Source organism: Leptonychotes weddellii, chromosome 8, assembly GCF_054177405.1.
Source record: "Leptonychotes weddellii isolate Sample4059 chromosome 8, ASM5417740v2, whole genome shotgun sequence".
In the NCBI taxonomy this organism is placed as follows: Eukaryota; Metazoa; Chordata; class Mammalia; order Carnivora; family Phocidae; genus Leptonychotes; species Leptonychotes weddellii.
The window spans coordinates 119,819,062-119,833,071 of record NC_138376.1 but is presented as its reverse complement, the minus strand read 5'-3'; the positions used below and the strand labels follow the sequence as shown (position 1 = coordinate 119,833,071).

Below are 14,010 nucleotides of genomic sequence, written 5' to 3'. Positions count from 1 at the left end.
TATGACATCCTCCAAGCCCTAAAAAACATTTATGCCCTTAGCACACTATACATTCAACACAGGTGTACAACCAGACAGCGGGCTTGTAGCTGCTCTCTCCAGACGCCATAGATAAATACTTCAAGAATTTAAAATTCTGCTTAAACGTACCTGCTTGTGTATATACATACATATACACGTGTGTGTGTGTGTGTGTGTGTGTATCTAAGATTAAACCAAATAGTTAAGTCCAAACATTGCAACTTGGATTCTAAGCCAAGAAAGCTGAATTCAACCTAGTGAATTCCCAGAGGAAAGAGGTATAGAAAGCCACATGGAAAAGGTTATGCTGGAAAAAAACATCTTTATCGCATGACTTTGCTTGGCTGCAAAGGAAAGGAAGCAATGTGTGCTTGATAACATTTACACTTACAAAGCACCCTTTCTCCGTAGGTCTCCATTATATGAGCAAGCGCCAAGTCAGCAGGGCACAGGCAAGAGCAGACCCTGGAACTGCCAGACCACTCGGGACCATCCCTGCCTCGGGAGTCAGCAGCAGGAGTCCCCGCGGTAGCCTCCAGGACGGAAAACCCGAGCCTGGAGGTGGGCTCTTCCAACTCTAAGGGAAACCTGCCTGAATCTCCTCCCCCAGGAAGCCTCCCACCATCTGGCTCTGCACAGATGTCTTCAGGGGCAGAGAAATCAGGAAGACAGCATCCTTTCACTTGCTCATGGCTCTGGTCACTGCTGTACTTTTAATTCAGAACCAACTTGCCTCCCAACTATTGGTGCCGTCCTAACCCCTGGGGAACCAGAATTCAGCGCCCCTTCCACAAGACTGTTGTTCACTGCCACCTCACTCCTTGTCTTCTCCAAGCTAAATGTTCCTAAATGCACACCATATAGCATAGCTCTAAACCCTCCTGCTGTCACCTATGGCCCCAATTCTTAGGCCCCAACATAGACACACAAACACAAACCATCACCAGCCTCCACCACCAGGACGCAGTGGGGCGGGGGGCGGGGGGGGGGAGATTCAGAGCATTAAAACAGGCAGGGAACGACTTCCCAAAGCATCCATTTTAACAAACAAATTTTACATTAAAAAAATAAATACAATAAAAAAATAAACCAGATACACATCACATATGGAGTCGAGCGCATCTCTTTCAAACAACATGCCAGAAGGAGGCAGCTTCAGACTGTGATTCATAATCAATCCCAGATGCTCGCGCTCCTGAGAAGACATTTTCACTCCCCCCGCCCTCCCAGTCAGAGATACTTCAGGTCGAACCTGTTCAAGAATCCCCACCTTGCTAACTAACAGGGCTCCTGCACTATGGGGCCCCCAAGCACAGAAATGGCCAGCTCCACCCCAGGCAGAGGGAGGAGAGACCGCTGGGGCCGTAGAACCCAGGACAGCTGGAATGAGGTGGCCGAAGATCACATCCACTCTTTTAAATCCCATTTACTTTTATCTTGACTTCATCACATTGGAAACAAATTTAAGGAATGGCCTACAGCTCAACCCCCCAGATCTTCTTGTAATGCTCAGCAGCCACATCTCCCTGTCCTGTACTTGGATGGTCATTTGATTATTAAACCTGAGAGCATAACTTATCCCTTCAAATTGTATCTTGCTAGATTCAACCCCTTATTCCAACTCTCCACATCTCGCCCGTCATTCGGTGTAAGAACCTGCCTCCCCAGGATGCCCAAACGAGAGGCAAGCTCTTGGGCCTTCCTCGCCACAATGTTATCACAAGCTGGAAAAGAGGACTGGGTCTTGGGTTTTATAAACCCTCCATTTTGCTAGGTAAAGGTGTCCCTTAAAGACAAAATGCCTTCCAAACTGCATCTTTCCCAGACAGGCTTCTGGGTTATTATGAAATGGCTCCAGCTCCACAAGGCTGGGGTGGGGGCATCTCACCATTTCTACTGGGGGGGGGGGTGGAAAGAAAGCAAGAAAGGAGCCCTGTGGGAGGGCTCCAGGCCTTTCACACATACTGTCTGCAGATAGGATTCCCATTTCTGCTTTCCCCCAGGATAGGGAAGGCTGTCTCCCAATAATGAGGCTCGGCTTTGAACACCACTCCATTCCTCTGACTGAGTCACAAGATGATTGTGCAGACGTGCCAGAGGCCGTGAGGCTGCTCTTCCTGCTTGCATCTGTATAAACCATCTTTACATCTGTATAAATCCACACTGTGCTGACCTAGAGCCTCGCTCCTCCTCAGGACATTTAGATCCCTTCCAATCTATACATCCGCAATGAGCAAGGCAATTGTAATTTTTAAATGGCAATGCCTAGAAGAAACTTTCATCATCTTAACAAAACAAATCCTTACTCCTATTTCCTTTACATTAAAAAAAAAAAAGCATTTGTTTGTGATGATAACAATTAGACTTTCTTAGTTTACAAAGGTCAGAGGACACAAATCAGATAATCCTGATGTTCTTTGTCGTACAAGCTGAGAAGGATACTTGTGAAGAATAGGATACTCAGGATCTACATTTGGTTACTTATTTGGAATATTTTTACCTCCAGATGCAGAAAAAGTATTAAAGAATGGTACAGAACTACCTATAAAATGATAAGCTGTAACTATTAAATTCAATCACTAAGTATTAGAACGAATACTATATATGAATATTACATAAGCCATATTACCCAGGTTTGAGAAAGTATCTGTAGCAAAGCATGCTGGGAGATTTTGTACCAAATCCCTTCACTTTTTTAAAGATTTATTTACTTATTTATTTGACAGAGAGGGAGCACAAGCAGGGTGAGCGGCAGGCAGAGGGAGAGGGAGAAGCAGATTCCCCGCTCAGCAGGGAGCCCGATGCGGGGCTCGATTCCAGGACCCCGGGATCATGACCTGAGCCGAAGGCAGTCACTTAACCAACTGAGCCACCCAGGCGCCCCTCAAATCCCTTCACACATTGACACAAATTAACCCTGGACTGACTGGCGTCTCCTAGGAGAGGGGCCGGCTGGAAGAAATGATTCCAGTGGCCCCCTTGAGTCAACAATGCACTGACCTTTCAGTGTTACCCAGTACTGTTTCCACTTCCTCCGGGCCACCAATTCGAGCTTCCTTTCCTTCTGCAAAGTGACAAGGGGTTTGAAGAACAGCCATCCAGCTTTCCGGACCACCCCTTGCTCCTTCTCGAAGAGCAGATCAAGTTGCTCCAAAGAGCTGAGGGACCCGCTGCTGGAGTCCGCGGTTTCTGTGGACGTTTCTACATTCTCTGTGTTGGTCCTGCTCATTTCTAGCTCCCGCATGAAATTCTCATAAATGTTCTGTTGGAGGGGATCACTGCCAATTGCATGAGCAGATTCGCTTCTCTGGGACAGGATCTGAGCTGAGCCCCCAGACCAAGGTGAAGGAGACACCTGGAAGAGCCCCTGCGCGTCCACATTCAGTCCATCTGAGCGGCTGTCAAAGTAGTCACTGCCTTCCTTGGACCTCGGTTCCTGTGAGCAATGCAGATGACCACCCATCAGAGGTTACATACATCCAAAGCATCCCTTCCCCAACCCTGCAAATGTATCATACCATTGGTTGCTAATGCTGCTGCCGAAAAGCAAGATTCTTTTAACAAAAATGCATCTTCAATCATCAAGTCACCAAACCAGAAAGAACTGGAGAAAGAGCGTTGCCCCGCCCAATCTACAGCCAGTGGAGTCAATGCTTAAAGATATGAACAAAATACTCCTGACTATCCTAAATCTAACCTATGTTGAGAATTAAGAAATCAACTAGCATATTTATAACACATCAGTGAAGATTTCTAGGCTGACATTGCTTTGCTAACTGTGAATCAGGGTCTTCCTGGAAGGAATTCATGCTCTTGCAGTCTGTCTTCCTCCTGGATCCTTTTAAAGCTAAGGTAGAAAATCTCTAGTTACAGGGTCAAGGGGGGTAGGGAATAGCAACTAGGGTGTTGTTAGGTGTTGTTACGCAAACTTCTCTTCCTCTGCCCAAAATAGTCAGTCCCCAGCTTCTCCCTACCTCCACCCATATCAAGACTTGAGGATCTCTAGCATCTTATTTTCCTTCTTCACAGAGTAAAAACCATGCACCTGGGATTCTTCGTCTACAAAAAGTATTTGCTAGTAACTGTTGTTTTTCATAAATACTGGCTTTTTTACTTAATTTGGGAATTTCTTCTGTAAAAAGAATATATTCATTCACTCACATCCTTTCATTTGAACATCTATTTTATTCTAGGTATTGGGGATACCAAAGACATGATTCTTAACTTCAACGTGTACTACAACATAAAATCAGACATGGGCAGCTCTAAATAAAATTAATATTTTATAATAATGGCTGCGCCCTATGAAACTACAATGCACTGACAGTCAGTGGCCATGCAGAAAGCTGGAAACGTGGACTGTGTCCTCATTTAGAGAGGTCTAGTTATTTGAGAATAACTTTCAGACAGGCCATTCACTGGTAAACATCAGTAACTACATTTTCCAGCAGAAGGTGAGCCTAATTTAAGACTCAAAAGACATTTTTTTGCTCTCTGGACATTCCAAATTTAGAGCTTAGACTAAGGTAAGTCTGCAGAGCGGTGCTAAGCACACACATCCACTCAGCTGCTAGTAGGCTTTCCATTATATTGCCTTACCCATTAAAATAAAAATGAGGGGAAACTGAGTCAAGGACCACCGACCAAAGGCCTTATTTTGAATATTCCACTGTGTGGAGGGGTTTTCCTTCCAGACATTCCATCCAGAAATCCAGTAGCAAGTATTTGCTATCTTTTGTAGGAAAATCAACTGGAGAGTGCTTCCAAATACCCAGGGGCTATAAACAACAGGGGCTATAGCCCCAAGCACAGCTATTACTAACAAAAATATTATTTTCCACTTGCGTTTACACTATGTCCCGTAGTCGTATTTATTTATACACAGATGCTTATGCAAGAACAGAGCAAATAAGCCAGCAGTGGTGAGTCACTTAGAGAAGAAACTTTCAAAATAGTGTAAGATTTTTTTTTTAATTGTCACTTTGTTGCTCTTCAAAAACTCCTAAGAGGTGAAGGAATACTTCTCATTTAGCTAGCATTAACATCATTTCAGCTATGAATATGACTCGGACTCACAGCCCCCAAACACTGGGATGCCTCAGCACAAGCTACAATGGGGTGTTTCAAAACACGCCAAACTGCCAGAGGAAAGACGCTTAGGTGCCAAACTTAAATGTGACCTATAAACATTCTTGACAGTGTTTCTCATAAGAGAGTCTTCCAGTTGCAGTTGTAGCACTGACTTTTAAATGTTCCACCACAGCAAAGTATGACAAATTTTCCTCCGTAAGAAATGGGAAAATATTGCATTTTAGCATTTATAACGGAGTCTTAGACATGACCTTTCCCAGTTTCTAACACATTTCTAAAGCTTTCTATGGAGAATCCTAATAGCCAGTGACTGATTTTCAGGCCAACAGGAATGAGGGAAAGGACATCCATCCCTAAATCAGCTCAGCTAGATTTCCTGATCACTGTGCTATGGGTGTGAAACCAAGGAGCCGTGTTATACGTGTACACAAAGCAGTCTGATTTCCATTTCTCTGCATGCAACTGGATAATCCTAAGCAACGGATAATCTGACTTCATGACCAGGGCACTACAGCAAAGAGGAGAGAGGGTCTCAAGAGAGTTGAGTCACTCTTGGGAGCTAAAAGAAAATTCCTGATCGTCATCATTCCTCACTTTCTAGGTAAATGTATCAAATTCACACCTTGACATTCTTCACATGCCTTTTTCCTTCATCCCACAGTAGAGACCACCAGCTCTCTGTGACCACGCAGCCCTCAAAGAGCCGCGAGGTCTAAAATTAAGAGGGCCCAAAGGCCAGGGTCTCTGCATCCTGAATGTTCTCTGTCACTGCTGCCCACCAAATATGCCTGGCCCTCCACCTGGGCCCAGGGCAGGGTCATTCCTTCTCCCTCTCCCTCCCCCTCCCTCCGAGTTAGGTATGACCATGTGACTTGCTTTGGCCAATAAATGTGAACAGAAGTGAAACATGGAAGCTTTACACACGATTTTCTTTCTCCTGCTGTCATGGCTTGGGGTGTTCCAGCTGGAACTGCTCTGTGGCCCTGGAGTCCCAGAGAGGAACAATGCAGACCAGAGTGACAGCATGGGAAAGAAAGAAACTTTGCTCATGCTAAACCTCGGAGATCTGAGAGCTTTCTGTTACCTCAGCATAACCCAGCCCACCCTGACTGATATACCTGAAAGTTCACCCAGGAGAGGATCAAGGATTCACAGTACAGCTCCATTAATAGGAAGGGTTTATTGGCATCAAACACATACTCCTCTCTAGCACATTCTCTCTCTCTGATTAGTTTGATATTCTTTTTCAGTTGTGCATGTTTTTTCACTAATGTGTCTGCTTTTAGGGTCTAACTCACCCAACTGGTTGAAAGCCCTAAGAAGAAAGGGTTGCTCTTTTATTATCACTTTTTAGAAGTCATAACAAGTAAATCTATCCATCATGGTAAGGGTTTCTGGACCTTGGCCCTGCCGGCAGACAGAAGTTTGTGTGCATGTGAGAGAATACGCATTCATTTGGTGCCAATATTATAATACACTGTCAGAGGGATGCCTGGGTGGCTCAGTTGGTTAAGTGTCTGCCTTCGGCTCAAGTCATGATCCCAGGGTCCTGGGATCGAGCCCCACGTCAGGCTCCCTGCTCAGCGAGGAGTCTGCTTCTCCCTCTGCCTGGTGCTCCCCCTGTTTGTACTCTCTAAGACAAATAAAATCTTCTTAAAAAAAATACACTGTCGGGACGCCTGGGTGCCTCAATCGGTTAAACGTCTGCCTTCGGCTCAGGTCACGATCCCAGGGTCCCGGGATCAAGTCCTGAATCAGGCTCCCTGCTCAACGGAGAGCCTACTTCTGCCTCTCCCTCCACGTGCCACTCCCCCCTGCTTGTGCTCTCTCTCTTTCTCTCTCTCTCTCTGACAAATAAATAAATAAAATCTTTAAAAATTTTTTTAAAAAAATACACTGTTGGAAATTTTGCTCCATGCACTGACTACATTTTTAAGGATCTAAATCTGATCTTTGCTGTAAATCACGAAAGGAAAACAAAACAAACAAACAAAAAATGACCAAAAAAACTGGCATACTTGCCAGAAAAATTCATCTTGCTCACCTTTATAGATTATCAATTGTGGGAACATAAGCAAAACTAAAAAACTGCCTGCACAGGACATTGTTTAAAAATCCAAAGCAGTTTACTTTAACATTCAATAGGCCCAAAGTAATTACCAGTGGCTATCAACAATATCTTGGCCACGTGTCTAATTGGAAAAAGCTCACGTATGAGGTTTAGCAGAAAGGACTTTGGTCCTGGCTTCTCCACCAACTAGCCATGTGTATTCAGGGAGGACCCTCAAATTCCTTAAGCCTTACTTTCTTAATTTTTAAAATGAGGGGAAGTCCTTTCCAGCCTTCAAGTTCGGATTCTTTGATTATATAACCAGTCTGTTCTTAACTCCACAAGCTTACAAACCATTCAGGGCGAAGTCTCTGGATGATCCAGACTTGAAGGTCACCTCCCATGGGGGCAGTGAGGGCCTGAACGGGACAGAACGCAGTCAATACACAGTGACTACTGGTCTGCCTTTAGCCGAACTGAACCTGAATGAGACTCGGTACAGCAGTGTGTGAGCCAGGCCACAAACGTGGACAGGTGAGAAACATCCTCTATGCAAACAAGAGATGTGGAATAACCAGCTCAATGCCAGGATCAATTAGGGGCTAAACTAAGGTAAAGTAAATGGTAGAGTATAAAGAAGTGAGGAGTAAGGAGTCAGCAAATTACTGCATTCGGGGATATGAAGAGTTCCGTGGCAGGATGGTGATCATCTGTTCTTTATCTCTGGGTAAAGGGGTAGCCAGGGGCAACGAAGCACAACACGCGAGGGGTGCTGGTCGTGTACCTCATGCATAAGAAGGAAATAACTAACGGTAAGTTTTACAGATCTAACACAGTCTACTCAGGGAAGTCATCTTCTTGCTCACCCCTAAAGTGCTATATAATTTTGTAATTACGTATCTATCTAGGATGGATAAAATGCAGTTTTACTAGAGACAAACTGCCCACTCAAATTCTCTTCAATAATGTGCCTTATGTTGTGCAAGCTAAGGGAAAAAAAAAAGCTTTCTTCCTTCTACAAATAACTAAAAGTAGAAACAAACAAAAAAGTCACAAGCAAAACAACTAAAAACCTAGCAATTGCCACTAGTTACCTAAAAAGGCAACCTATTACTCTCCCTCCCGGTGACTAAGCCACTTTGTTTCCCCATTACAACTTTATACATCATTATTATGTATAAGTATTATCATCATCACAATTCTTATTTTGTCAGGCATTATATTTTTGCTATTACATGTTCTTGGGTACAAGATATTTTCAAAACTGTTTGCTATCCCCATTGGAAGGTGGTGAGATAATTTTTTTTTTTGGATGTACCAAAAAAATGTTAATTTCCCCAAAGTGATGTCAAGTTCAGGAAGGCGACTCATCCCAAAATAACGATCTAGCTCCCCTTTTTGTTTAGGCTTCAAGAATGACATCTAGCAAAATTCTCAGATGACCAATTCATTGAGGAATTCTCTGGAACGCTCTACTAAGGACAGTCTGGCCACGCCTTTGGACGAGGCCTGCGGCGTTCACACCAGAGCACAGGAGGTGAGCTCACACAGAATCAGAGAGCGTGAAGCTGTGGGTTAAGAGTAAAAGTGTACACCTGAAGCAAAAGAGAAAAACCACCACCACCCACCCCCCCACTGCCGCAAACAAGAGGCGCCTGGTCTGAGACTAAACCCTTCGCTTTCCTGAACTCTGTTAGCCTCAGGCCAGCGCTCTGGGGCAGCTCCTGCAACACTCCCATTCTAACAGACCAGGCAGCTCGAGGGAACCTTCCCTTCCACCCTAAGGTTTACTCACCTGGAGCTTCCTTTTCTTTCTGGAGAGGCTCCCCGTCCAGTCGCTGATGCGGCGCATGCGGGCTTTGAGCGTGTCCTTCTTGGAGGAGTCCTCGGTCAAGGCCTTGGACTTGCGGCAGGGGAGGGTGAAGGACGAGTACGGGCCGGGGTCCCTGCGCTCCACCCGGGAGGGCACGTCCATGTCCGAGGCGAAGGACACGCGGTGGCTGAGGCTGGCGTGCGCGCCCACGAACTCGTCCGACAGCCGCAGGCCCGAGGGCGCCGGGCTGGGGTCGGGGTAGAGCTCCCGGAGCGAGGACAGGGACGAGCTTTGGTTGAACGGCTTTGGGGCCCCGGGCGGCGGGAAGTCGGCGCAGAGGCGGGGGGCGGGCGTGCCGGGCACCAGGAGGGAGCCCTCGGCCTCGCTGGCCTCGCTCGTGGGGCCCCAGGGGGAGTCATACCAGGATGACTCGGAGCTCAGGGAGCTGCCCTTGCTGGAGCGCGGGCGCGAGTCCGGGGGCGAGTCGGGCCCGGGGCCCAAGGTGGGCGAGTAGCGCAGCAGCCGCACCGGGCCGCCCGCGTCCCCCGGGGGCCCTCCGTCCTGCTGGCCGCCGCTGTGGAACTCGACCCGCAGACAGCCGTCCAGCCTCCCCAGCGTCTTGATGAGCACCCTGGGGCTCTTGCGGTCCTCGTCGCACGGCCTAGCTGCCACGCTCTCGTCCCTCCCGTAGCAGTTGAGGAGGTGTCCATTGCAGTCCCTCGAGGCCACGTGGGCGTCCGGCCGCTCGTGGCCGACATAGTGGAAGCCGTTCCCCGCGGAGAAGGCCGTGCTGCGGCTCTGGAAATCATTTCCTGAGGCGTCCGTCCTGTGCTTGGCGTAGGCACTGCTTTTGGGGACTTTGCATGTGGGTCCGCCCAGTCGGGATGCATAAGGCTGATTGCTCTTAAAGTGAGAAAGGCAGCTTCGGGCCAGGGACCTGGACTTGTAACCCGCTCCGCTGCTTCCGTGCCCCCATCCGTGCAGTGACTTGTCATCTTTCGCATGAATGCTGCGTATCTTCAGGGAGCAAGGCTTTTGCTTAGCACCAGTAATAGTATTGCTATGATTTTTAGATCCTTGAAGGGTGTACTGACTTTCAGAGTTCCCCATTTTAACCTAAATTAAGAACAGTAGCATCAGTAAGAAACATGACCTAAGTTAATTCCATTATGACAGAATTGTCTAAAAAACAAAAAAGAAAAAAAAGTTCCACACATTACAAAAGAACCAAGCAACTTTTTTTTTTTTTTTCCTGTGCCTCATACAACTCAGAGAAGTAGGGACAAAAGTTACCTACTGAATTGGTTCTCTTCGGGCCATGCAGGTCATCAACCAAATAAACGATACTGCATGCCTGTGTGCTAGTTGCGTTAAGCACATAATCTGTTGTAGGATATTAATTCAGACATTGAATAGGCATAAAGGTCAGCTTAAGGCAGAGACCTCCTTTAGGCTTGGTGCTGAGAGGTTCTGAATGACCCTTGAACAGAAACATGAGGGAAAAGCATCCTTGCTCTGGCACTCCGATACACTGATTCTTCAGTGATCAGAGAGAGTGATTTCCATTATACACAAACTACTAGAAGAGCAAATACCACACCCCAATAGAAGAGACTGCTGCCCATGTTTAATAACATGAGTTCAGGTACCACACTCTGTTGGGGCTTTGATATATCACACAGAGTAGGAACACCACAAAAGGAGTCCCCCAAAACTAGGTTGAGATAAAAACAGGGGAGGGTAGAGAATAAAAGCTCTCATTTGGGGCAGAAAAACATTTTAATAAAACTAATCTCTAGTGCTTCTCTAAAGCCTTTGAGGGTCCTCATTTTGGAACATGATGAGGAATAAAGTTGGAAGCTGACTTATCAGAATGTGGATGTCTGAAAAAACTTTCGATTCTATTCATTCTCTGTAAAATCCCAATGTGTCCAATGAGTCTGTTAGTTAAGCCAAACACGCAAGTCGAAATTTGAGCCAAACCTTCCCCCTCTGTTTTTCACTCTAACCAGTAGATCACTATTTGAGGCAAGCTGGAGGTCACGTTTCCAGTTCCACTTCAAAATATATTTAGTAGGTTTTTAATTTTACTTCTTTTACACCTAAGAATGTACAGCCACGGAACAAAAGTCAAATGGATTGACTTTTCTTTGGTGGGAGTTAGCAAACACATTTTAGAACAAAAATAACCAGATCGAACAAACTTATTACCTTGATCACAGTCGTGCCCCTTGAAGTGAACCACAACTCATGTGAGCTGGAGTTACCTGAAGTTCTAGTCTGTGCTCCGAGGAAGATTAACAGTCAGTAGGCTTTACGGGGTCCTAGAACAAGGCAGCATGGTTAACAAGTATGGCAAGTGAGTCCATGAAATGATCCTGAAAAACAGAAATACCAGAAAACTGTCAAGCATTTTACACCAAGCTCCCAAAAGGTAAAAACAAAGGTTTCGTGTAAACGATATGAAGAAACCACCAGTGACCAGAATCAGTGTCAGGATAATAAATGAAATGTCTGTGAACTGCTTGATTCATCAGAGGTGTTGGAAGATATAAAGGAAGCTAGAACTGCCCATCCAATCTTGTAAAGGCCATTAACTCAACACACGCTCTGTAGGCAAATGCGTGTCTTTGTTTCAGGGGAGGGCAGGTGACGGGGCTGGCATGAGTCACAGCTCATCTGTCACCACCAGTAGGAAAACAACTTGCAGACTCTGCACGCTGATGGGACGGCAGGAGCATCATCCTGACAGGACAACCGTGCATTGTTCTCTATCTGACTCAGCAGTAAAAACAAAATGTAGAATCGCAGTGAAACAGTCCTTGGACAAAGTAACTTCCCTTGTAGAGGTTGGCCCCCTAAAGGAGATTAAAAGTTCCTCTCCTGCATATGTTTGGGCTTTTCTGCACAAGAGGCAGGAGCAGGAGACCCACCTTGGAGGGTGGGATGACAGGCTGGGGGTGCTGCCATCTGGCGGTGTTCACTCCCGAACACAAAGCCTCAATGTTCCCTGCAGACCGAGAGCGCGGAGCAGTGGGCGTTCAATTGTGACTTTTTTTTCCCATTCAAAAGAAAAAATTATTTGTGTTAAAATACACATCGCGTAAAACTGACCATCTTCACTGCTTTATAGTGCACAGTTTGTAGTTAAGTCCATTCGTATGGTTCTGCAGCCGATCTTCAGAACTCTTACCTCACAAAACTAAATCTTCCCACCCCCCTCCCCAGAGCCCCGGCACCCACCATTCTATTCTCTGTCTCCATGAATTTGATACTCGAGGTAGCTCATGTAACTAGAATCACACAGCACTGGTCTTTTTGTGACGGACGTACTTCCCTCAGCAGAATGACTTCAGAGCTCACCCATGTTGTAGCTTATGTCAGAATTTCCTTCCTTTTCAAAGCTGAGGCATATTGCATTGCATGTATACACCCCATTTCGTGCATCTACTTACCCACCAGTGCACCCCCAGATTGCTTTCCACCTGCTGGACCCTGTGAATGCTGCTGCTATGAACAGGGGTACACAGACTTCTCTCTGAGACCCCGCTTTCAGTCCTTTGGGGTATACACCCAGGACCGGAACTGCTGGCTCCTACGGTAATTCTGTGTTTAATTTTTTTTTTTTTTTTAAAGATTTTATTTATTTATTATTTGACAGAGAGAGACACAGTGAGAGAGGGAACACAGGCAGGGGGAGGGGGAGAAGGAGAAGCAGGCTTCCCGCGGAGCGGGGAGCCCGATGCGGGGCTCGATCCCAGGACCCTGAGATCATGACCTGAGCCGAAGGCAGACGCTTAACGACTGAGCCACCCAGGCGCCCCTCTGTGTTTAATTTTTTATGAACCAGCACGCTGTTTTCCGTAGTAGCTGCATCACTCTACCATCACCACCAACGGTGTGCAGGATTCCTGTTTCTCCACACTCTTACCAGCACACGTCGTCGTCTGGGTGTTTGACGGCAGCCGTCGACACGCAAGACGGGACCCCTCCTGCAGCTCCAGTGTGCACTTTCTCTAGCGACCATTGCTGCTGACCATCCTTTCATGTGCTTGCTGGCCATCTGTACGGCTTCTCTGGAGGGTTATTTAATGAAGCACCAGCCCTAAGTTTCTCCAATAAGGCCAAAGACACAAGTTTGCCTGAGACTACTGTCTACTCTCACATGTATATTTTAAATTGGGGGGCGGAGAGGGGGGATGTCAAAGTGATCTTTCACTTTGGCAGTAGCAGGAGGCTCTACGAGCATCTCACTCACGGGGCCTGAAACGGCACCTTCTACGCTACCGACCACTTCTCGTTCGGTGGGCGCTCACACACATATCTAAAAGAGGGAATAGCCACTGGGTGAGATGTCGCTGAAACATGGCCCCCGTGACCACTCTGACCCCGGAACTGGATCACAAGAACCCCACCTTTTTTTCTTAGAAAGGGGGAGGGGCAAAGGGAGAAAGAGAGAGAAAATCCTAAGCAGGCTCCACGCTCAGGGCAGAGCCCGACACGGGGCTCAATCTAACGACCATGAGATCATGACCTGAGCCAAAATCAAGAGTCAGACACATAACCAACTGAGCCACTCAGGTGCCCCAAGAACCCCACCTTTTAAAAGTTCAAAATCTGGGGCGCCTGGGTGGCTCAGTTGGTTAAGGGTCTGCCTTCGGCTCAGGTCATGATCCTGGAGTTCTGGGATTGAGCCATGCATCGGGTTGCCTGCTCAGTGGGGAGCCTGCTTCTCCCTCTGCCTGTCCCCCTGCCTGCCTGTGTGCGCTCTCTCTCACTCTCTAATAAATGAAATCTATAAAAAAAAAAATTAAAAATAAAAGCTCAAAATCTGAGTTGTATTTTCTCCACTACATCTTGAACTCGAAGTGGCCAGAGTCGCTCCTGGCGGCTGCCAGGGAGACCTCTCCCATGAACAGATAGCAAGGAGCCTCTCTCTGTGCTTGTTTACTTTGCTCAAGACCAAGGCCCGGTGATGACCCCAAAGGTGAAAGGCTCCACGGTCACTCACCCACAGCCGCCTACTCTGTCAGGC

General features: G+C 46.8%; 1 protein-coding gene across 3 annotated transcripts in view; it reads right to left on the bottom strand.

The window, feature by feature from the left end:
* Positions 1 to 14,010, bottom strand: part of TIAM2 (TIAM Rac1 associated GEF 2) — a 225,615-nt gene that overhangs the window by 94,286 nt on the left and 117,319 nt on the right. For 2 of the 3 annotated variants that reach the window (XM_081829177.1, XM_081829178.1), the window contains 4 exons: positions 11,909 to 12,026; positions 11,187 to 11,353; positions 8,958 to 10,091; positions 3,022 to 3,457 (listed from right to left, as the gene is read on the bottom strand). In XM_081829177.1, the coding sequence (XP_081685303.1) occupies positions 3,022 to 3,457; positions 8,958 to 10,085 (1,564 nt within the window). In that variant the 5' untranslated portion in view covers positions 10,086 to 10,091; positions 11,187 to 11,353; positions 11,909 to 12,026. The remainder of the gene's footprint in view (positions 1 to 3,021; positions 3,458 to 8,957; positions 10,092 to 11,186; positions 11,354 to 11,908; positions 12,027 to 14,010) is intronic. The other variant, XM_081829179.1, reaches the window with a different exon arrangement.